Here is a 22,580-nt window from a genome sequence, read left to right on the forward strand (position 1 = left end):
GATGATGATGCCCCAGGAAGTGGCAGAAAGGCCTCCACAAAAAGATCAGGAGAAGGGCCCCCAAGAAGAACATACTATGGTGTTGGCAAGTCAAGATGCTGAAGGCCAGAATGAACTTAAACGTATAAATATGAGAATGACCGAAAAAAGTGGGGGTGGGGTGTATGCTGCTTTAAAGTTTTTCTGGGAACAAGAAAGACATGGATCTGGTGCCTGGGGTGGATGGTGGTCCTCAGATGCATGAAGAGTCCCTTTCAGACTAGACAGCAAGAACAAACCTTGGTAGGAGGGAAACAGGGGAGGAACTGGGATTCAGAGATGAAACCACTCCTCCCGACAGGCTGATCCACCCCAGTGGACTGAGGAAATTAACAGCTGGAACACAACCGATCTCTGACAGATCGAGGTGAATCTGGGACCAAGGTCAACTCAACATGCCAAAGAAAGACATGTGTGGTCCTCATTTTCATAGACGGCCACAACAGCACTTGCAGACCACCTGGGAAATCCTAAAACAGGGTATCTGATGAAAGGCTGACTCAGAAAAGGAAGTGAGACCAAGGAAGTCTCCTCCACGAGATGCGGGCTAACCGGTTACAGCAGAAATGGTGAGGCGACTGGGGGACTGTTTGGATGGGAGAATGAGAGACAGCTGGATCTCATCCAGGCATCTGCCAAGCTCTCTCCGAGTGTCCTGGCAAGAGGATGGAGTGATAGGGGTGAAGTAACGCTCCTTGCACTAATCATGGGTCACTGAGTTTATAGCCATTGGGACAATCTCTTTAATGAATTGGGAACATTAAATGAGGTGGCAGATTTAGAAAGGGAAATTATAAATCTGTGATACGAAGAATATGGGGGGGAAAAACCCTCAAGAGTGAAGCCTTTAAGAAAAGACAATAACCCTGAACTTTTTGCAGGGATCACATAGAAAGGAGACCATCGTTTTCTATGCAGTCCCTCAAAGCACAGAGCGAGGGTTTGAAGTCACAGGGAGATAGGTGTGTGCTGACGGAACTTTCCAGGAGTTCGAGCTGCCTGAAGACAGTGTTGATGCTCCGCAACAGGACACAGGGACCACAGGGCATCCTAGCAGAGGCCAGTGGCCACTTGTCAGGAGGGGGACTGAGCGGAGCAAACAGGTCACTGCTCTCTGCTTCTGGTGTCATCTCCCTCTGGCCCTGATCTTCTTCCTCCCTTATAAGGAGATCCCTTTGCTTATTATATTGGGCTCACTCAGCTAATCCACTCGTCTTTAAACCTTTAATTGAATCACATCTGTAAGACCCCTTCTGCAACGTAAGGAAATGTATTATCGAATTTCAGGGATCAGGACATGGACCTCCTTGGGGGCTGTTATTCTCCCTAGCACAGGCATCCTGCAGATTCTATGAATCCTTCGTTCGGAAGCCTGGGCTCCAGAGCCCGATTCTCTGAGACAATGGTCCCTGACGCCTTGTCCTGGAACCTTCAGATCTAAGTTGTAAAGTAAGTTTACTTTCTGAAGATCCTGGCAGGGTTGACCACGTGAGCCTGAGTACAAGTTTAATGTAGTTAATCATAAACATTGAACTGATACCGATCTTTTGCAAAAGCATTCATGTTAACTCAACAATTAAATATTAACTTTTTAGTAGGCTGTTAAGTTTATTTCCTTATAAAGCCCTGTTCACAGGCTCTCTGGTCATTTAAACAGAGTGACGTACATGACCATGGAAGCAGGTGTGATCCCACAGCTTCCCAGAGCTGGCAAGCGGTCTGGGGGGCATGCATGAGCAGGGTGGAAGTCACGCCTGCAGCATGACTACCAGAGTCTGCTGCATGCTGCTCTCTCTGTGCATGTTTAAGCACCACACACGCCTCTGTCTACAACCCAACCATAGGTCAGTCTTTCAAACACAGCTTCCCACTTACAATTTCTTTGAAATTCAGGCCCAAAAGGATCTTTTTATAAAAAAAGATCAAATTAGAAATTAATTTCCCCCTAAATCTCAAGTCAAGAGAAAAACTATCCACATCCACACAGATTATAATCAAATACAGTGCAGGAACAATGAATCCACAAGCAACACTTTGGATCAACAGTTTCAACTCTTTCATATCCTAAGTGCGTGTCTGCAGAACAGTTAACCAGAAGCAAAGCTCACTCACCGGGAGGAGCTCAGGGCAGCGAGGGGGTAGGGGAGTGAGCGGCTAGGGAACAAGCCCCAGAGCTGAATGGAACCCCACCTCCCCACACTGTGAACGGGTCAGCCGCCACCTGGGCTCACCTTGCCGTCCTTGTCTGGCCTGGCTGCCGAGCCGCTGTCAGGGGAGGTGGGTGTCCCCGGGAGCAGGGTCGCAGGGCGGCCGCTGGGCTCGGGCTCCAGGGAAGCAGCAGGGATGCTCGCTGGGGCTGTGGCGCAGGCCAGGGGGCCTCCAACCCGGCCCAGGCCGCTGGCAGCCGCATGGGCAGGGGGGCCCAGCGGGGCTGGGGGCTGCGGTGACGTCAGGGGGTGGTGGGACTGCCCCGGGGTGCTCTGAACCTGGATGGGTGTCACAGCCGCCGTGGGACGCTCCTGGCTGTGCGCCGAGACTGGACAAAGGAAGAGAGGAGGAAAGCGTGAGCTGGAGCCTCGCTGCTCACTGAGCCCTGCGCGTGTCACGGCGATGAGAAACCATGGTGGTGTACATGCTCTGACCCTCGAGGGGCCCCTGGACATCATCCCCTCCCTGATCCCAGGTCAGCGCCCCACTCTGTCCCATGACACAGTGTCTGCTGCCATGTCTGCCGAGCGACTGCAGGGTGACAACACCCAGGGGTGCAGGAGGCCCCCCGGCTCTGGCCGAGGCACCACCCCCCACACACCCGGCAGGGCAGAGCAGGCTGGCCCCAGTTCTCTATCACTGTTAACCAAGACCCCTGGGAGGTTTTAAATGCTTCAGGAAGAAGAAAGCTACTCTGACTGTGTCTGAAACAGAGCGGTGACTAAGCTCATCCCAGCACCCAGAGGGCAGTCCACGGGGGTCTGCCTCCAAGGCAGTGGGACCCCAGATCGCTGGTCTCGACCACAGGAGTCACATTTTCAAGTACTATCGACATTCTCAGGACCCGCCTAGTAATAATTTCTTTCAGACCCGTGGTCTGGAGACCAGGCTTGGATTCACAACCTGGGCAGGCGAAGCCAAATGAAGCCGATGTAAAGTGATGGTGCTGAGGCTGTGCTGGGCCCACTTCCTGTTATTCATTGTCTTCTCCCACCTCCCTCTGCCAGACTGTCCTAAAGTTCCACCTTGCTCTCAGACTGTCCTAAAGTTCCACCTTGCTCTCAGACTGTCCTAAAGTTCCACCTTGCTCTCAGACTGTCCTAAAGTTCCACCTTGCTCTCAGACTGTCCTAAAGTTCCACCTTGCTCTCAGACTGTCCTAAAGTTCCACCTTCCTCTCTCAGACTGTCCTAGTTCCACCTTGCCCTCTCAGACTGTCCTAAAGTTCCACCATCCTCAGACTGTCTTCACATCCTTGCAGCCTCTGGTGCAGAAGGTCTGAGGCTGTTCAGGCCCCTCTCCCGGGGCCTCGGCCCAGCGCCCACCTGTCCTTGCAGCGTTCCGGGCCTGGTTGACAGTCATCTGTCCGGACACGTGCAGCAGGACCTTAGCCTGGGGGCTCGTCTGGACGTGAGCTGCCGACACCACAGCTGTGGGGACCCCAGGACCACCAGCCACGCCGTTCCCCGGGGGCTTCTGGGCAGGCCCGCCTGTAGAGGGAGGGTTGGCCGGGACCCCCCCGCGACTCGCTGGGCCAGTCGTCAACATGGGGACTTTGCCTTGGGAAGCACTGGTCATGGCCCTGCCGAGACAGAAACCCAGTCCGTCAGCAAGAGGGAGAGAGGACGACCAACGCCAAAGAAAATGGTGCAGGGCTTCAAGACGTAACCCTGAAGAATGCAGTTATCTGACCAAAGGTAAGAACAACACACTCAAAGAACAGCGGTCCCGAGGCAGAGAAAGCTCTGGAAGCCTCTTCTGAGGGGAGAAAGATCGCACAGCACTCAGCTGCTGACACAGCTCCTCGGCTCGGCTCCCCTCTGCAGGTAACTCTCCCCCGGGCCTCCAGGGCCTGCACGCTTCCTCTCCGGCCTGTCAGAGCAGTGTCTAGGCTGTCACAGCTGGGCTCACGTACGCCTTCTCTGTACCTGCCCCGTGTACACGCACGTGCGCGCGCACACTCTTGTCTTGTCCCTCTGGCTCCCTCCACCCTACCTCCCCCTCACCTGCGTTTCAATCCTGTCATCCCGAGCAGCCTGGCCTCAGGCCCAGGACCTCGGGACTCTCCTGTTTCAGGTGGATTTCCTCTATGACCCTTGATTACAAAACATGATGTGGAGTTTTTTTAGTCAATTCCCAGTGAAATACGCCTGACTCAGTATGAGTTCCCTGACGGCAGGGCCGCGGGCAATGGTTGTTTCCCACCCTTCCTGATGTGTGCTTACAGTGCCACATCCTCAACAAACGTTTACCGGCTGATTTCATTAAATTAGGCTCAGTGTAGCTTCATGTAACACACTTTTTAATAGTCTACATTCATTTAAACAACAGTTCTACAGATAGGAACTTTCTACCAAGCAGAAGGCTTCATTAACTCAAACCTCATTATTTACCATGAGGAATAACAGAGAATTTTCCATCAGGAAGTGTCTCTCCAGAGACTTTTGATAGTTCGTATTTGAGTCTTAGGAAAATGTTTTCTTCAGAAAGTCGACATGTGGTTGTTGCTTGGTTTATCTCCCTTGGTTGTTGTGGTTTTTGTTTGTTTTATCCCACCAGTGAAGACAGAGCTACCATCTTCTGGGCTGTGAATGTAGATTTTAGCATATACCGACAAGGTTTACACTGATGAGAAATCTGCAAGTCTAACTGGAGCCAGTGTTCTGTTGCCATCTGCCATGACAGCGATCTTCAGTGGATTAGGCTGCCAGCCAGCCTGAGGACTGAGACCGACATCTGACAGCATGTCAGTTCATTCAGCCACTTATTCAAAATCAGGGCCTTTGAGAAATGATTTAACACAATTAAGTTGGACCATTTATTAAGAGCCCAGTGGCCAAAACCTGGGGTTTTCTCAGCACTGACCCCATCATAGGTCATCACGGTCATCCCAGAGCAAGCGTCCTCAGTGCCCGGAATGGGGACTAGATTTAAATAAAGTGAACAGTGCATATCAACACACTCCAAGTGCTCGCCTCCGACTATCCTAGAACAGGTTTCTCAGTCTCGGTGACATTTGGGGCCAGACAGCTCCCTTCTGCGAAGGCTGTGCCGTGCCCTGCAGGGTGGCGTATGCATCCCTGGTTTCTATACACTGGCGGCGAGTAGCACCTGCTCCCCCATCGTGATGATCAGAAGCATGTCCAGACACTGCAAAAATCCCCTGGGGAGCAAAACTGCCCTCCCCTGAGAAGGGTGAGGGACTCATGTCATGTTAAAGGAGTTTCAGTTCTGATTGCATTCTAAAAAGTAATTGAGAATTCAGACATAATCACCAAGCTATTGGAATACACACCTGGCTTTCAGCACCGCTTCACCGGGTGACCTCAAATTGTTTAACCTCTCCACCTCAACCTGCTCACCTGTTGAGTGGGGATCATAATAGCACGTACACCAGGGAGCTGTTTGAGGACCTGGTGTTAATATGCAGAACACAGAACTCTGTGTGCCAGGTGTCAGGTAAGCATCACATAACCAAGAGGATTAATAACATTACTTGTGTTTATATTAAACAGCACTAATTTCCTAGCAGAAAAATACTGAAAACAGTGTAGCAGAGTTTTCTCACATGCAACTTAAAGCAAATAATTTAAAACCAGCACCTGTACTGGGAGAAACTTACAATGTCACATGTGAAGAGTAAGCTAAAATCTTGAGGATTAGAAGGGACTTTGGCAAATACAGGCAGAGACCTCTAAAATGCAGGCTGTGTAACACATAACTGTAACATGAGAAGGAACTGTGGATAGGCTGGAAATCATGGGAAAGGACAAAGCTTCTGTGTTCAGGGCTCAGCAAGCCACTTGCTCGGAGCCATACCTCGTGACCGGGGCCACGTAATTGCCAGGAAAAACCCCAATCTTGCTGGTGTGCATGGACGTCCCCTTGAACCAGCCGTCCTGGCAGCGCTCGAACACGAGAAACATCTCTCCCTTCCTCAGCTCCAGCTCGTCCTCTTTCCTTGGAGTGTAAGGATAAATGGCAACATACCTAGAAGAGGAAAAAACATCTGATTTCAAGGTGAGGAACAGACATACCACACGATGCGCAGAACTCTTCTCTGGCACGAAGCCTTGAACGTTTTGTACAAAAGTAAACAGAAAGTAGAATCCTTTAATCTGTGGGCAGCCTCGATCACTGTCCACTGAACGGCAGCCATCCACTCTGAAAAGGCAAAGCCGAGTGACTCAGAACCGCCCACCTGGCCCTCCCGGTGCAAAGGTGATGATCCCACCAAACGGTACTCGTGGGTGTGGAGGAATTGATGCCACCCCCCAGCATGCACACCTGCAGCAGGGCATCAGATGCCCACTGGGAAACTGGGCCTGCAGATAGCCCTGCTGAGACCTGGGAAGCAGCCTTGTCGAGGACATGTGGTCCAAAATCCCTCTGGGAAGCTTGGCACACAGCCTCCCCGTGCACACTGAACCAGCAACGGGCAGCTCCTGCGTCCGTGGGCTCACTCGGGGTAGACGCTGAACTTGCAAGTCAGAGGCAAAGCAAGTCCAGATCACGGACAGAGCCCAACAGCCCGTCTGCACAGGTGACAGCCACCGACACAGGGAGAGCGGCGGCAACATGAACCGGCACCAAGTGTTTCCTGGGTCAGTGTGCACAGAGGGGCCTCCACCCGCAGGCTGCACTGGGCCATGGGCAGAATGGATGGAGCAACCCAACTCTGGACACTCATTGCGGGCACCGCTGCACCTCCTCTAGGTCTGACCTGTGCGGGGCCCTCCCTGTCCCCTCGCACCCTTACTTGCGGATGAAGGTGGGGACAAAGCCCGGGTAGCACTCGCAGAGGAAGGCCAAGAAGGCTCAGCCTTAGAGCATGAGTTTCCTAATCACAAACACAGTTGGCACCAGTCTGGCACCAGCTCCCCTCAGAAAAACCAGTTCTCTGCCTCTCTATTTGGGTTCGGTCCGGGGCAGAAAGGACCCCCGCACTTACACGCTGGGGCGGGGCTGTGGCCGCGGGTGTGTGGTCTGGTCAGTGGGTCCAGCTGCGGGCCTGGGGCCCATCCCGGTGGCAGCAGCTCCAGCAGTGCCCGTGGGGGTGGCCGCCTGGAGAGGGGGCGGGGGGAGAGGAGGATTCAGCGTCTGGAGAGAGAAAGAAAAAGAAAGAACAGATGACTTATTTACATCTCTTCCAGTAAGTGGGAGGGAAAAGGAATCAGAAACCCATTAAAAAAAAAAAGGCATCGGTGGAATCTACAGAGTAGCACCTGCACACTATACCCAAGCCTCCTTTTAAAAGACTCCTCTCTATTCCCCTTCAAGGCCTTAGAGCCACAGAAACCCTTCTAGCAAACAGGTAAGTAATCACAACTGGGAGGAGGGAAAGAAAAAAAATTACAAGATTGCATGCAATTTCAAGATTAATGGCACTTCTAAGCACAAACTAGGATCAGGATCCCAATGCCCTCTAAGGGGCAGCTCTGACCGCACAGGGCTTGCTGGGGATGAACTTGTGACTGTTTCTGCAACCCGAAACGTCAACAAAGTAGCAGACAGTCCAGCTGCACTGTACACCATGCCCACAGAAGGAAATCTCGGATGTCACGCCCAGGAAGAAAATCTCCTTGGACATCTGGGCTTCTAAAACCACAAACAGCAGTGAGCCACAATTGCGGGGCCATGCTTGCTGCTTTTGTTTACCCCTTTCTTGTCAGCTCTGCCGGCTTTTTAAGCTCAGGACTATCAAGGCTGGTAATCTTTAACAAGTATACCGCAAGCAGCTGCCGGTCCCTCTACGGGCTCTGCCCACAGGACTCCATGCCTTTTCAGAATCAATGGAGCGCCTGCTACTTTCTAATCTACACAGCCCAGATCATTCTTTAGGGTCTGGATACTGAGCGAACAGGCACACACAGACTTGCCTGAACCCCCACCTCGCCCAGCTGCCCCAAATCTCTGAACCACTTGGTGTAAAACTTTATCAAAGGAGAAATAAAGAGGCTGAAGACTGCAACTTGGGTAGGGCATGTGGTGTCTCCATGTCAGAATAACGGAAGAAAAACCCCATGGTTTCTGAACACGGAGAACACCAACGGGTTTCTGTTGTGTGGAAAAAAAATCTGACACTTCATCAGCAGTTACTTCATCTGCCTGTTAAATTACACGGTTCCAGAAACACTGCAGGAGAGAAGAACCTCAAATTTCTAGATGCACACAGCAACGGTTGCGCCCATTATGTTCCATTTTCCCACAATGGGTCTGTCCCACGGCCAAGGCAGGACAGACGCGCTGACAGCGCTCCCAGGGCGGGCAAGGCCAGGCGGACAGTCACACAGCAGGCTGCGCCGGGACTGCAGGGGGGCGCACGGGGCCTGGAGCCCTCAGGACCCTTAACCAGGAAAACGCCGAGCACCTGAGCTGCTGAGCCCAGGACAAAGTGGGAGAAACAAAGCTAACCCCGGTAGGAGACTTATCGCACGTGACCCAGCTGGGCCCGGCTGGCCACCGCACACAGCAGCACGGGAGCGGCCTGAGGTCACCACTGAGCCGTCGCCTCTGCGTCTCTCCAGGCCCCACCTCATACGTAGCTGTGTGGCTGCAGAGGCGCAGGTGACAAGTGCACAAAAGGAACTCGGGCCACCCACCCCGGAAGGACTCAGAGTCAAGGGCCCACGCGGCTCTGAGGAGAATTCCACTGGCAAAGGGAAGAGAGGGAACCTGCACCTTCATGTCAGCACAGCCTGTACTCACTGGCTCTAGACAGAAGAAGGCAGGAAAAGAGAAGGAAATTATAGGCCCGATAAAAACATAGGCCACATTACGTCAACAAAATGTAAGAAAAGGTCACGAGAGTCAGACCATAAAGCAAGCTGAGTGCAGAAGAACTGATGTTTTCCAGCTGTAGTGCTGAAGAAGACTCTTGAGAGTCCCTTTGACTGCAAGGAGTTCAAACCAGACAATCCTAAAGGGAATCAACCCTGAATATTCACTGGAAGGACTGACGCTGAAGCTCCAATACTTTGGCCACCAGATGTGAGGCGCTGACTCACTGGAAAAGACCCTGATAGTGGGAAAGACTGAAGGCAGGAGAAGGTGACAGACAATGAGATGGTCGGATGGCATCATCAACTCAATGGACGTGAATTTGAGCAAACTGCGGGAGATGGTGAAGGACAGGGAAGCCTGGCATGCTGCAGTGCATGGGGTCACAGAGTTGGACACGACTGAGTGACTGAACTGAAGAAAAGGTCATCTCCTATGGTTAGCAAGTACAGAAAGGAAATGTTTGGTGTGTATGAATTTTACAAAGCGTAAGTTAGACTCACTTGACATCTGGCATACTCCAGCACTGGGCTGCGAATCTTCGGGAGAACACACACACGTGTGTGTGTGTGTGTGTGTGTGTGTGCGTGTGTTGGAGGCTAAGCACACAGAGCAGACATCCCAACTGGATTCCCTGACGTGGCTGTCCCGTGAGGCTGGTCAGATGCCAGGGCCTGGGCACGTCCAGGGCTGGGCTGGCCAGCAGGCCCCACGGGTGCTGGTGAATGGTCCACACTGAAAGACCCCAGGGACAAAGGTGCCAGGAGGAGCCTGCTGTGAGCCGTGCCACGGGGACCACAGCCTCCCGGGGACAAAGGTGCTGGGAGGAACCTGCTGTGAGCCGTCCCGCGGGAACCGCAGCCTCCCGGGGAAAAAGGTGCCGGGAGGAGCCTGCTGTGAGCCGTCCCGCGGGGACCGCAGCCTCCCGGGGACAAAGATGCCAGGAGGAGCCTGCTGTGAGCCGTGCCGCGGGAACCGCAGCCTCCCCCTCGCCGGGGCCTTCTGCAGCTCCTGCTTCCACTGAGTCCTGCGGAAGGGCTGAGGCTCAGGAGGCTGTGGCCAGGCTTCCGGGATCCGACGCAGGGGACTGGCCGTGGCCCCATGGTTGCTGAGATGAGGTTCTGCTTGTGCTTCTGCAGATCCAGACCCTCTGCTACTGGCACTGGTGTTTGGAGATCCTCGTGGTCTCCCTAAAATCATGGCTTGGGGGACAGCCGATGGGGGACGGTCAGGTCCACCACATCCAGACTGTGTTCCTGACCCACTCATCTTGGGACAAGGAGGCAGCCGGGGGCTGGTGTCAGAAACTCTGTGCAGACTACAGTCCCCGCTCAGCCCCTGCAGGCCACCCTATTTCCCTGCAAGAACAAAAGCATCCTGTCCAGGTGGTTGGCTCCAGGCCACCGCCAGGCCATGAGACAGTGAGCAAGAGTTCAAGGCTGTGCTGTGGGCCCCTCTTGGCTGGTGCCCCCTTCCCCCTCCCCTTCCTGCGACCAGCCCCAACAGGCCACATCAGCCAGGGGACAGTGAGGAAGAATCCAAGGCCGTGCTGTGGGCCCCACCTCACTGGTGCCGCCCCCCCCCACTGGCGCCCCCCGCCCTCTCCCCTTCCAGCAACAAGTGCTGAGATGCCCAGGCGCTGAGCTCCACGAGGTCTTAACTATGGGCCGCTAACCAGGAAAGCGCTCTGCTTGGAGCTTGGGGTTCTGGCTGTAAACGATCTGTCTTCTCTTTATTTATTTAACTTTTTTATTGGAGGATAGTTCATTTACAATGTTGTGTCAGTTTCTTCCCCACAGCAGTGATTCAGCCTTACACAGACACATCCCCGCTCTCTTCCAGGCTACATTAAGGGTCCATTTTCTTCCCAACTGCCCTTTATGTGTGCACCCCCCCTCTCTTCTGGGGTAGAAAGTGACCGCCAGTGTAAGACTCTGGGCATTTCTGGGTCCTCTGAGCAAAGATCATTAAACGCCCTCCAATTCCATCCTTCCTAAACATCCGATTCCAATGAATCCACTTTCAACCTCTGTAAACACTCTGCTTGTGCTGTGAACTCAGCTGCTCGGCCAATAGAGGGACGGTGGCTGGTCATCCCCTCGGGGAGTGCTGTCCCTAATTCCTGCAGCGTCAACCCCGTGCACACAGCAGTGTGTGAGCAACTGAGTATCTTGCCTTTTTTAAACGATGAGTAGGAAGTAGAAAAATGGAAGCACTGATACTAGTGATTAAAAAAGCACAGGCATCAGGATTCAGTACAGTTAAGAAGATGGGAGGTGAGCTCTTGTCTCATCTGGATACCCAGTAGAATTAAGCCAGTCAGTGGTAGGCACAGCTACGAAAAACAGAAAAAAAATGAAAGTACTTAAAATGCTAGAAACAGATGCTTGGAAGATGGTGTCTGAAGGGGAGGTGTAATTAAGGATCTGGTAATTAGGAAGATTAATTAATTCTCTCTGGGAATGGACCTCCTCTCACAGCTGTGGATACATGGCCCCAGCTCTGACTCACGAGGAGAGGGGTGCATGTGTGCTCCCCGACTTGCAGAAACGATGCGCGTGGCCACGTGCTGCCCACGGAGCTCTCAGCAACATGGCTCTGGCGCCCAGGAGTGGAGGCTCGGGGGCAGGCTCTGGTGGTTAGGATCCACGCGGCCGTGGAGCCACGCGCCACCTCGCTGTCCCCGTGCTGCTGGTGCCCAGCTCTGCCCACAGGATGCGCAGATGCTCAACGTGGTCTTCAGCAATGAGAAAACCTCCTGTGCTTCCACCGCCCTCAGGACAGTCATACAGATCAGCAGACCCTGGTCCCCGAGATGCCGAGCCCCTCTCTGTGGTCACTGTGAAGTTGGTCCACATCCTGCCAATTCCAAAGGCGCCACTTCTGCCTCTCCAAATGCCAAGCGTGACGGTCCCGCCCCTACATCCAGGGCCCTGCCCTGACCCTCTGGACCCTCCACCATGGGCGAGAGTGGCCAAGTACCTCTTGGCTGTTCTGAGAAGCTAACATTATTTACTCTGAGGTACGCACACACACAGACACGGTTTAGTTGTGCTTACACACGTTTAGAATGCAACCTGACTTCAAGTTCGCCACAAGCTGCGTGCGGCCTTCGCTGCCCTGGCTACCTTGTGACATCTTGTGACTAAAACCTCCTGGCTGGCCCCGGGGGTCACCCTTCCTTGTTTCACAAGTTCCACTGCTGGTGTGCAGAGGACACAGGAGCAAGATCTGCACTCTCCTCCCCACAGAACCAGGCAGAAGAAAACCCGCCCTGCTGTGAATATAGTGGATGTGTGAATTACATGGAATACCAGTGTTGTTTCCAGTATTAGATATTTAACATTTTAACTATCACATGTGAGACAATTAGGACAACACGCTCACAGTTTCATTCTGCGTAAGAGATCAAACAGTTTTACCTTGTGAAACAGTGCTGGAAACATTGCTCGCTGCCCGGTCCAGCCATGGCCTCAGCACCTAAAACCCACACCAGGGAAAGGGCGGCTGCCTTCCCATCATGCCACCTGTTCTTGCTGTGACTGCACCCTAGGTGCTGGGAAGACCTCACACTTGACACAGGACACTTGCCAGGTTGACGGGCGATTCAGAGGGCACCTATTATGGAGATTTTCCCACTTAAACCTAACACATTGAATCCAGCACTCCTGCTTGCCGACTCTGGGCTCTGAGAGCCAGGCGTCTCCTGGGACAACAGGCCGTGGGTCTACTTATAATTAGTTTTCCATTAAGCAGAAGTGGCAGAGACACAATGTTAATAAATCCTCATGCTGAACATTCAGGCTCTCTGATACGATCCTGAGATGAAGTGGCTGAGTGTAAATTAATTTTGTGGGTTCATGCTCTCTTGTGATCGGTGCCCAGGATGCCCTAGCGTGCGCCCAGCTAAGAGCAACTGGCCATTCCCTCACTGCAAAATAATCAGCCCACAAGGGCTGAAGCACAGCCAGCTCTACATCTTTTCCACGAATTAATTTTTCTACAATCAGAAAAATCAGCCATTTTCCCTTAGTAAATAAAGTTAGAATTTTGCCACATGAAAAGGTCACTTGGAAATGGAAATTCCAACAGCGTGTGAATGCACTGGGGTGGGTGGGAAGGAAGGAAGGATGGACAGACAGCGTCTTCTCTGGGGATGAGAGGGCAGGAAGACTGGGAAACTTGATTCTGGGTGAAACACCCAGGGCCAATGGAACCTCAGGGAAACCACCTTTCCGTAAAAGTTACCTGACTCTCTCTTCTCCCCAGAGGAATCAAGGCAACTTCTCCCACCCTACACAGTTGTTGTATCAAGGAAGCTGTAATTGTTCCAGAAACATTAACAAAAAACGGCTTGAATGCTAATTGGAACTTACTAACTTCTATTTACATACAGGAACATGCTTACTTAACTCTACAGAAAGCTTTCAAAGGTCTACACTAGTCTCTAGTGTACTAGGATCTACTGCTGCTAAGTCGCTTCAGTCGTGTCCGACTCTGTGTGACCCCATAGACGGCAGCCCACCAGGCTCCCCCGTCCCTGGGATTCTCCAGGCAAGAACACTGGAGTGGGTTGCCATTTCCTTCTCCAATGCATGAAAGTGAAAAGTGAAAGGGAAGTCGCTAGATACTAATCCTGCATTTATTTATTGCCCACTTTATTTCAAAGTCAGCTTTCAACTATTCATAAAATGTATCAAGACATGATAAATAAAAGAAAAATGAGGCAAAAGGAAATGAGGAAAATACGAGTAGATGGAGCCAACAACAAGCTGTGAGGTCCCGGCCTGGGGTGGATGCAAGTCTGGCCTTCAGTCTTCCACCTTCACAACATATACAAAGTCCACAACCTGAACACAAACCACCCCTGGGAAGCCTCGCCACCCCGTGCAGAGAACAGAGAGGCCCTAACGATGAGCCACCCCAGGCTCCGAGCAAAGCGGCGGGCACGTCACAGCTGCCACTGCGCTGACAGAGGGTGATGGGCAGCTGCCAGTGCCCCCACCAGGCCCCAGGCGGTGCCACCTCCCCAGGGCAGACAGGATGCCTTTCATCTTACAGGAGGGGACACAGAGGCCCAAGGAGGCTGAGTGACCTCTTGGCTGCATCATTCACACACAACTGGGCTGGCTCCCTGCCCCAGGCCTGACCCCGCTGCTGGCCACAGCTTCCCCGGGCAACACACCCAGCAGAGACTCTGTGAGGCGGGCGGAGGGTGGGTCCCCTTGGGGGAGGGGAGTCAGTGATCTCCTCTCTCCTCATTCCCCTCGCACTGGAAGAAAGAGTCTGAACATGTAACAGGGTTGTGTCCTGGACAAGACAGGCTCATTCCCCACAGTTCACCTGCAAGCTCAGGAGGCGCAATCCTTTAGAGCCTTGCTTTCTGCTTCCCAGGGTCGCGTGCCTTGTCTCTTTTTCTCCCCTCGGGGTTCCTCTTTGCATCAGCCTCCCAGGACTGCCCTGCTCCTTCTCTGTTCCTCCGTTAGGCTGTCCCCCCAAGTCAGATTGTGTCTGCAGGCTGCGGGGTTGTGGGCAGAATCACTCATCTGAGAGCTCCCAGGCACTCCGGCCACACAGACCAACAGGAGACCAGGGACCCAGAGTGGAATTGAGATCAGAGCCAAGAAGAATCCCTGCTCTGGGGACCAAGGCACCACCTGGCCTGGGGAGTCCAGCCTCCTCAGTCCCTGGATAAACCAGCCCAACCAGAAACCTGACAGAAGCAAAGGGTAATAAGCCTGCAGAGAATCAGGCTGAACTTTAATGAACACTGAAAGAGCTTCACAGGGCTCCTTCTGTCGCCTCAGGCCACCCACCTCCACTGCTAAAATAAAGTGCCAGCTGCAGGCCTGAGCCTATGTAATTTTTTGCTAAAATTAACAGAGACAGAGGTGAAAGATAGAGACCTCCGCCACCTTCAGTAAGTGTCAGCAGGGTGGAGGGGCCAGGCCAGCAGGCAGGGGTAGGGGAGTGGAGGGGAGGGCTATACTCACTGCCAGGGTGGCTGGGTAAGGGGCCTCCGCCGGGAACGTGAATGAGGGGCCGGTGGTCACGGGGCTGCTGGGGGGTGGGGTCACAATCAAGCCAGTGGTACTTATGTGAACCTGCCAAGGAAACAGCAGTGAATACAAGGAAGACACCTGACAAAACAGACGAGACCAGCTAACCTCGGGAAGCCAAGTCACAATGAAACACACAAAGCCTATAGTGTCTGTTACGGGGGCAAGGCAGTGTCGTGTTCAGGTTACTGAGCCCAAAGGTGTGGTGGGCATATGTGTCTCAGACGCCAAGGAGTCACTTGATAAACAGTGGTCTCGACATCTCATGTGTAGGATCCCATGGCCACTGCCTTACATGGCTGTGGCCTGACCTGTCTGGTGCAGGACAAGCCAGCCCATTGGCACCTCCCCAAGGATCCAGTTCAGGGGGGCTCTCTGGATGCTCACCTGTCCGCCAGCACACTGAATCTACGTACACGCTTAAGGCACATGGTGCGTCTTCAGGATCACGTCTCAGGACCTGCACCTTCCCGTGGGGACCCGTAATTAAAATGCAGCTGCCCAGATGTGCTGGCGGATTGCAGGCAACTATTTACAAAACCCTTCAGGGAACGATGCCAAACCAAACTACCTGTGTTCAAAGGTATCTTATCCAGAACACTACCTGAGATGAATTCATTAGGAAAAAACAGAGTTATTCAGGTCCCTTCGTGCCTGTGTTCGGCTATGGGATCGATTTCCCTCCTGCTGCACCCCAGCATGACTGCAGACATCTGGAGGAGGGTGGCTCCTGCCCAGATGGGCCGTCCTTCTTCCGCCATTAAAGGCGGAAGGAAGGTGACTGCCTGCAACCTTGCTCTCCAGCAAACAGTGTAACACCAAAACTGCTGGGCTTTTGTAACAAGAACTTAATCCTAAACCTAGTTTCCTCAGTTCCAACAATTAGGAAGAAGATGCTCAAGACAAAGACAGGCTCCGAATGAGTTCCCAGGGGACCTGAAGGAACATTGAAATCCCCGGGACAAGGTGCTGCCAAGGTGGGGAAGCCAGCACATGGCCGATCTTTACAGGTAAGTCTGTGCTGCTGGAATTCACACCCCCGTAAAGCGGCACGCGGCCCGTACCTGAGAGGGCGCGCTGCAGGAGAGCCCGGCCAGCTCGCCGATGCGCGCCGCAGCCGCGGGGTTGCTGGAGCTGATGAGGACCGGGGGGCTGATCTCCATGGAGTGGCGCTGCTGGGAGGCCTGCGATGCCTTGCTGGCCATGCTCAGCGAGGTGAACGAGTGCCGCTTCTTGGTGTTCTTCTTGCCGTCTGGCTGTTTGGCGGCCGTGCTGCTCGGGGTGGTGGCCAGGGCGCCCTCCCCAGCCGCGACCCCTGGCCCGGGGGGCTGGTCCCACTCGATCAGCTGCTTGGCTGCCGAGTTAAACTGCAAAGCGACAAGAGAGATGAGGTCACACGACAGGGACTCTCGACACGCCTGTGTCTAAAGCTGAGTGTCAGTCCTTCAAAGTCTGCATCTGCGAGTACACGCTTTTCCCATGTGCAGCATCTTGTCTCAATATGGGGACTGCACTGTTCCTACATCACAAACACATGCTAAACCAAGAACAAGCAATTCCAACCTAACACCACAAGGTTGAGAACATATCCCCCCTCAAGAATCTTCAGAATATCTAATTGCTTTTTTCACTTAATGACAGCTTATTGTATCAAGTTCTGGGTTGTATACATAAACATGACTTCCATGATTGGCTGTCTTTTTAAGTTTATTTCTTATTGAAGGATAATTGTTTTACAGAATTTTGTTGTTTTCTGTCAAACCTCAACATGAATCAGCCATAGATATGGTAACAAAGATTTATTTCAGCCTCCAGAGGAAACACAGAGAACGGTGAGCAGCAAGCAGGCTGCGTGGTCAGCCTGACGGTCTTGGCTCAGCCGGGCTGCTTCCGGGCCGTGACCGTGGCCGTGAGCATGACCGCACTTCCAGGGGAATTCACTTCCCACCTCCCTGCCCTGTGCAGGGGCCTCCCAGAAACATCAGTGGAAACTCCTGATTACCATCGTTCTGTTACATGCCCATTACTTTCCTGAGCTTACATTTTGAATTATTACAGGCTACGATCTGAAACCCAAGTCCTGTTGACTGGTAAACTGGCCTGTTTGAAAAGCTGCCTGAGTGCAAAGCCAGGGCAAAGCTGCCCAGAGGGCTGGGAACGCCAGCAAGAGAGGAAAAACACAGGCAGCCTGGGCTCCCTGAGGGCAGAAACAATACTTCCAGAAAGCTTCCATGACAGCCAGCTGCACCCAGACAGTGCAGTAATGGGAATCACTGAGTGCAGTGTAATCTCTTAACCAACGTGCAGATGACAAGTAAACTCCTCAGACGCAAAAGCTGCTCAGTCATGTCCAACTCTTTGCCACTCTATGGACTGTAGCCCGCCAGGCTCCTCTGTCCATGGGATTTTCCAGGCAAGAATACTGGAGTGGGCTGCCATTCCCTTCTCCAGGGGAGCTTCCCAAACCAGGGACTGAACCCTGGTCTCCTGCATTGCAGGCAGATTCTTTACCATCTGAGCCACCAGGGAAGCCCAACTACTCAGAGGGAACCTGGAAATCCCGAGGACAGTGGACACTGTCCCATTCCAGCACTCTGCAGACACCTCTTTCCATCCTCCTTCCAAATGCACTGTCACATCTTAACAGGCTAAGGCTGTCTCCCACCTATGGTTGAGAATGTCCTCCTGGAAGGACGGGAATCCAGTCAGTGATGTTCAAGGACTCACTCTTGCTCTGGCAGCAGCAGCCTGGGAGGCGTGGTGTCCGAGCCCTGAAACCCTTGCTCCCTGGGGCCTCAGTCAGAACCTGGTCTGACAGTTTTTCTAGCATGAGCTCATCCCTCCTTCAAGGCAAGGGTTCTTTCCACGTAGTAACTTTCAAGACTTGTGGGGAGTAGTGCCCGGTAATGCCCAAATGCTGGGGGGGTGGGATGGATCACAATGCCACTGTGCTGGGGATGGGGGCTGGGCTGCTAGGAAGGTGCAGCCGTATTCCAGCACCATCATGGCATGTGGCTAAGAGACCCAGGATTCACGATGTTGCCCTCTACTGCCATACTACCCTGAAAACACCCAATCTCATCAGAATTCATGCTGCTGCTTCGGTCTAGCCACCTCATTTTTGGTGTGGTTCCAAAAGAATCAAGTACCCAAGGAAGCAAAGCCTCTGTTTCCACGGCAGGCGTGGCCCAGGCCTGGGCACGGAGCAGAGGCTTCTTATTCCTGCCCAGGCTGGGGATGAGGGTCTGAGATCCCATCAGACAGACCAACTCCTCCATCCTTCTTACCCCAAACCCATCACCCAGTGAGACGGAAGACCCGCTCTGCAATGCTAGAGCTCAGGGGTCCAGGCACACCTCCTTCCACGGTGAGCTAATCAGACAGGAAAGCAAGGACCCGATGACTTTCCATGGAACGTCATGGAATTCTGTTTCTTCAAGTACACACACACACACACACACACACACACAGGGTTTCGCTGTGCTTACACACTGTTGGAATGCAATCTGAATTCAAGTTGGCCACAGGCTGTATGTGGCCTTTACTGACCTGGCTGCCCTGTGACATCTTAGGAACTAAAACCTCTCAGCCAGCCCCAGGGGTCAGCGATCTCCCAGAGGAAGTCTGTCTGAACTTCTGTGCAGCTTTCTCTGCACACCCTTCTCTGGCCACAACCCATGTTCATGAACACACTCCCCAGCCTCAGGACACCTGTTCTGTGCCCTAGAACACTGTCCTCCAGCCCTGGGTGTGGACCAGCTGTCAAGGGTGGACACGAGGGGCAACGCAGCACCCTGGAGTGGACAGCAGGGACGCATGGGATTGGTCGATCTGAAAACCAATAATATCCCCTTTGGGGAAACTCTGAAACAGAGAAAGAATTAGTCTTACGAGAGGCATCAATAAACATGGGGGAAAATACTGACATAATAACAAGGCAATTTAAGAAATATGAAGATACTTTGTGTGTGTGTGGTTGGCCTCTTTCTCAAAGAGAATACTGTCTTTTTAAAAGACAGGACTTTACTTTTTCTAAACGAGAACAAAAAAATCTAATGAGAACAAAAAAAATCTAATGAGACCAAAGCTGGACAGTCACCGTTTTTCATAAAGCTTTACAGGGGACTTGGTCTCTAGATTCTGAGCATCAGAGCATGGACACAGCAGGTCTGCATAGAGGAACCTCGTCTAATTCATAACCGAGTGTTTGCTCCTCAACGGGACGGGTTTTCAATAAAAGGCAAGTAAAGACTGTAAATATTGATTATGTAAGTAACACGTGTTGGTTATTTTAAACAGGAAATGGTGTCGATGATCAGGAGTGAGAGGTGACAGGCCTCGGCCAGCTTCTGCCTGCATCTCTTCCGCTGACCACCCTGGGCCTGTTGCCCAGACCTCTCCTGTTTGACAGTTCGGAACACTCTCTTGCATGTACATTCCATGGAGATGTTGTTAATTAAGCGCCTGCCTGGTTAATTTTAACACAAAAGAAACTACAGTCTCTCCGCTCACAGCGTCTCATGAGAGGCCTTTCCTGTGACCAGAGGCAGGCTGGCTGCGCGCTGCCCACCCATCTCCTGTCGCGCATCCTGCCTGAGCAGCCACACCCACAAGGCGAACTCCCCGAAGTGAAGCTGCAGGTTAAAGCGCAGCCTAAAGCATTTTTGAATGACACCGCCAAGCTGCACTTTCAAAAAAGTGTCCATTCTCATCACCTCTGACGAAAAAGTGAATGAAAAGTCCCTGTTTCTCATACTGTTAGCAGTATCAGGTGTATTGATGTTTTGTTAAAATTTCTATCAGTTATAGTATTAGGCATTACCATTTAAAAAAAATCTCTATCAGATGAAGAGGCAATTTGTATTTTCTTTTAATTTGTTTTTCTCTATTAATGAGATTAAGTATGTTTTTCTCTTTCCCTAGGAATTGCTTATTCCCACACTATCCATTTTTCTGGAGTTGGTATTTTTCTTATACATTTATGCTGCTGCTGCTGCTGCTAAGTCGCCTCAGTCGTGTCCAACTCTGTGCGACCCCAGAGACGGCAGCCCACCAGGCTTCCCGTCCCTGGGATTCTCCAGGCAAGAACACTGGAGTGGGTTGCCATTTCCTTCTCCAATGCAGGAAAGTGAAAAGTCAAAGTGAAGTTGCTCAGTTGTGTCCGACTCTAGCGATCCCATGGACTGCAGCCTACCAGGCTCCTCCATCCATGGGATTTTCCAGGCAAGAGTACTGGAGTGGGGTGCCATTGCCTTAGACGTTGTATTAAAAAGCAAAGACATCATTTTGTTGACAAAGGTCCATCTAGTCAAAGCTATGGTTTTTCCAGTAGGTATGTATGGATGTGAGGGCTGGACCATAAAGAAGGTTGAATATAAAAGAACTGATGCTTTCAAACTGTGGTGCTGGAGACGACTGTTGAGAGTCCCTTGGACTGCAAGGAGATCAAACCAGTCAATCCTAAAGGAAATCAACCCTGAATATTCACTGAAAGGATTGATGCTAAAACTGAAGCTCCAATCCTTTGGCCACCTGATGCGAAGAACTAACTCATTGGAAAAGACTCTGATGCTGGGAAAGATTGAGGGCAAGAGGAGAAGGGGACAACAGAGGATGAGATGGTTGGATGACATCACCGACTCTATGGACGTGCATCTGAGCAAACTCTGGGAGACGGTGATGGACAGGGAAGCCTGGTGTGCTGCATGCAGTCCACAGGGTCGCAAAGAATCAGACACAACTTAGCAACTGAACAACAACATATATCCACTGAGTTAGAAATGTTGTTCCAATTCAGCTTGTAATGATATACATTTGTCATACATAAATATTTCTTGGATGTGCAAATTTATTCATCTTTTCCATTATGGTATCTTAAGCTAACATCATACTTTAAAAATCTTCTTTTTCTACAATTATTTTTTAAAAATAAAATCACTTTTCTCCCAGTGTGTTTATGGTTCCTTCCTTTGTCCTTCTGGGTGTTTTAACCATGTGGACACTTTGTTTTGTGTAAAGACAGAGACAGGGACAGACCATTCTTCCTTCCATGTGGCCCAGCAATTTACATAACCCCATCCTTTCCTGTCATCTCTGAAAACCCCCCTTCACAAGTGAGGGTCTCATCAGAGACCCCTCTGCTGCACTGCCAGGCCAGTGCCCATCCCCAGGGAAGATGCTTTGTGGCGGGGACTCATGCCTCAGCCCCCGTGAAGCAGAAATGGAAAGTGTCTGCCTCTCCTGCAAGGTGCTCTCACACAGTGGCAACAGGGATTTTGTATGTTCATCAGTCTTTCATTGTTCTCTGCAATTTGCGTAACAAGGCTTTTGTTTCTGGATGATCTAAATACAAAAGCAAACTTTGTCTTTATTCATAAAACAAGGCTCCCCCAGAGCAGAGGAATAACCAGCAGACTGGAAGGGTTACTCAGGGGTGTCTTTAAATGGGTCTGAAAAAGCCTTCCCCAGGTAGCAGCTCCATTTAGGCATCTGTACAGATCTGCTGAAAGAATAAAAACGCTGGGGCCCCAGAACCACGGGCGGGCGGAGGTGGGGAGGGCGGCCTCTAGACCAGAGCTACCCAGAGAAGCAGAGCAGTAGTGCAGCTGTGGTGTGAAATTTCCCAGTAGCCCCTTTTAAAGAATCAAAAGCAGCAGGTAAAGTTAATAATGCATTTCATTTCATAAAACCCAGATATCACCACTATGGCATGTAATCAATATGAAAGTTTCTGAGATAGGCACTTCTTCTTTTGTACGAGTTTTGCCACCCAGTGTGCTCCGGGCACCTGCCCCGCATCCCAGCCGAGACGGGCTCAGCGTGAGTGGCCCCCCAAGATGCACGGGGGGCTCAGGGGCACCTCCTAAGGTTCACTGAACTCAAGGAACGTGTGGGACAGGAAGGACCTCAAGGGTCCCCGCCCCACGCAGCGGCTCTGATGTGTCCGGAGCTGGCACAGCTGGCTGGGCGCACAGCACTCCAGCGCCGTGTGCCACAGGACCGGGAAGGGCACTCTGGGACTTGTCTCACGTCCAGTCAGGAGGGGGAGCCCCAGCCCCTGAGCTCTGAGAGCATGTTAACTGTCCTCCCCTCTGGTGGGCCTGGCTGTCAGTAAATAAATACACTGGAAGGTTCTGGAGTGTTCTTTTTCAGGTTTCTGGTTTTGAGATGTAAGGGATGAAGCAGGGGGAGTGTCTTTTTGATACCATCAAAAGCCTGAAAGGATTTTCATTCAGGAGGCTGAGGAAAGTACTCTCCAGAAAGCAATGCTCCGAGCCTGGAGGCGAAAGGCCCAGGGGGACTCAGGTCTCTGTATCCGCAGCTGAGCAGTCCTGGGGGACGTTCAAATGAGGTTTCCGTTTTCTCAGGACCAGGATGGGGACCTCCGCCCTGCGTACCCAGGGGCAGGGGAATGCGCATCGCCACCATGGCGCGACACCCAGACGCGCCCTACTCTCACCGTGACCTGAGACCCAGCTTGACCGTCACTTGTCCT

At 52.2% G+C, this 22,580-nt stretch overlaps 1 protein-coding gene across 5 annotated transcripts in view; it reads right to left on the reverse strand.

The window, feature by feature from the left end:
• SH3RF1 (SH3 domain containing ring finger 1) overlaps window positions 1-22,580 on the reverse strand; it is a 157,172-nt gene that overhangs the window by 15,030 nt on the left and 119,562 nt on the right. For 3 of the 5 annotated variants that reach the window (XM_055577625.1, XM_055577621.1, XM_055577622.1), the window contains exons 5-10: window positions 16,150-16,452; window positions 15,020-15,130; window positions 7,198-7,346; window positions 6,066-6,236; window positions 3,572-3,828; window positions 2,271-2,575 (exon numbers count right to left, since the gene is read on the reverse strand). In XM_055577625.1, coding sequence (XP_055433600.1) covers window positions 2,271-2,575; window positions 3,572-3,828; window positions 6,066-6,236; window positions 7,198-7,346; window positions 15,020-15,130; window positions 16,150-16,452 — 1,296 coding nt within the window. The remainder of the gene's footprint in view (window positions 1-2,270; window positions 2,576-3,571; window positions 3,829-6,065; window positions 6,237-7,197; window positions 7,347-15,019; window positions 15,131-16,149; window positions 16,453-22,580) is intronic. The other 2 variants (XM_055577624.1, XM_055577623.1) reach the window with 2 other exon arrangements.

The sequence above is a fragment of the Bubalus kerabau genome, chromosome 4 (genome assembly GCF_029407905.1).
Source record: "Bubalus kerabau isolate K-KA32 ecotype Philippines breed swamp buffalo chromosome 4, PCC_UOA_SB_1v2, whole genome shotgun sequence".
Taxonomy (NCBI): Eukaryota; Metazoa; Chordata; class Mammalia; order Artiodactyla; family Bovidae; genus Bubalus; species Bubalus kerabau.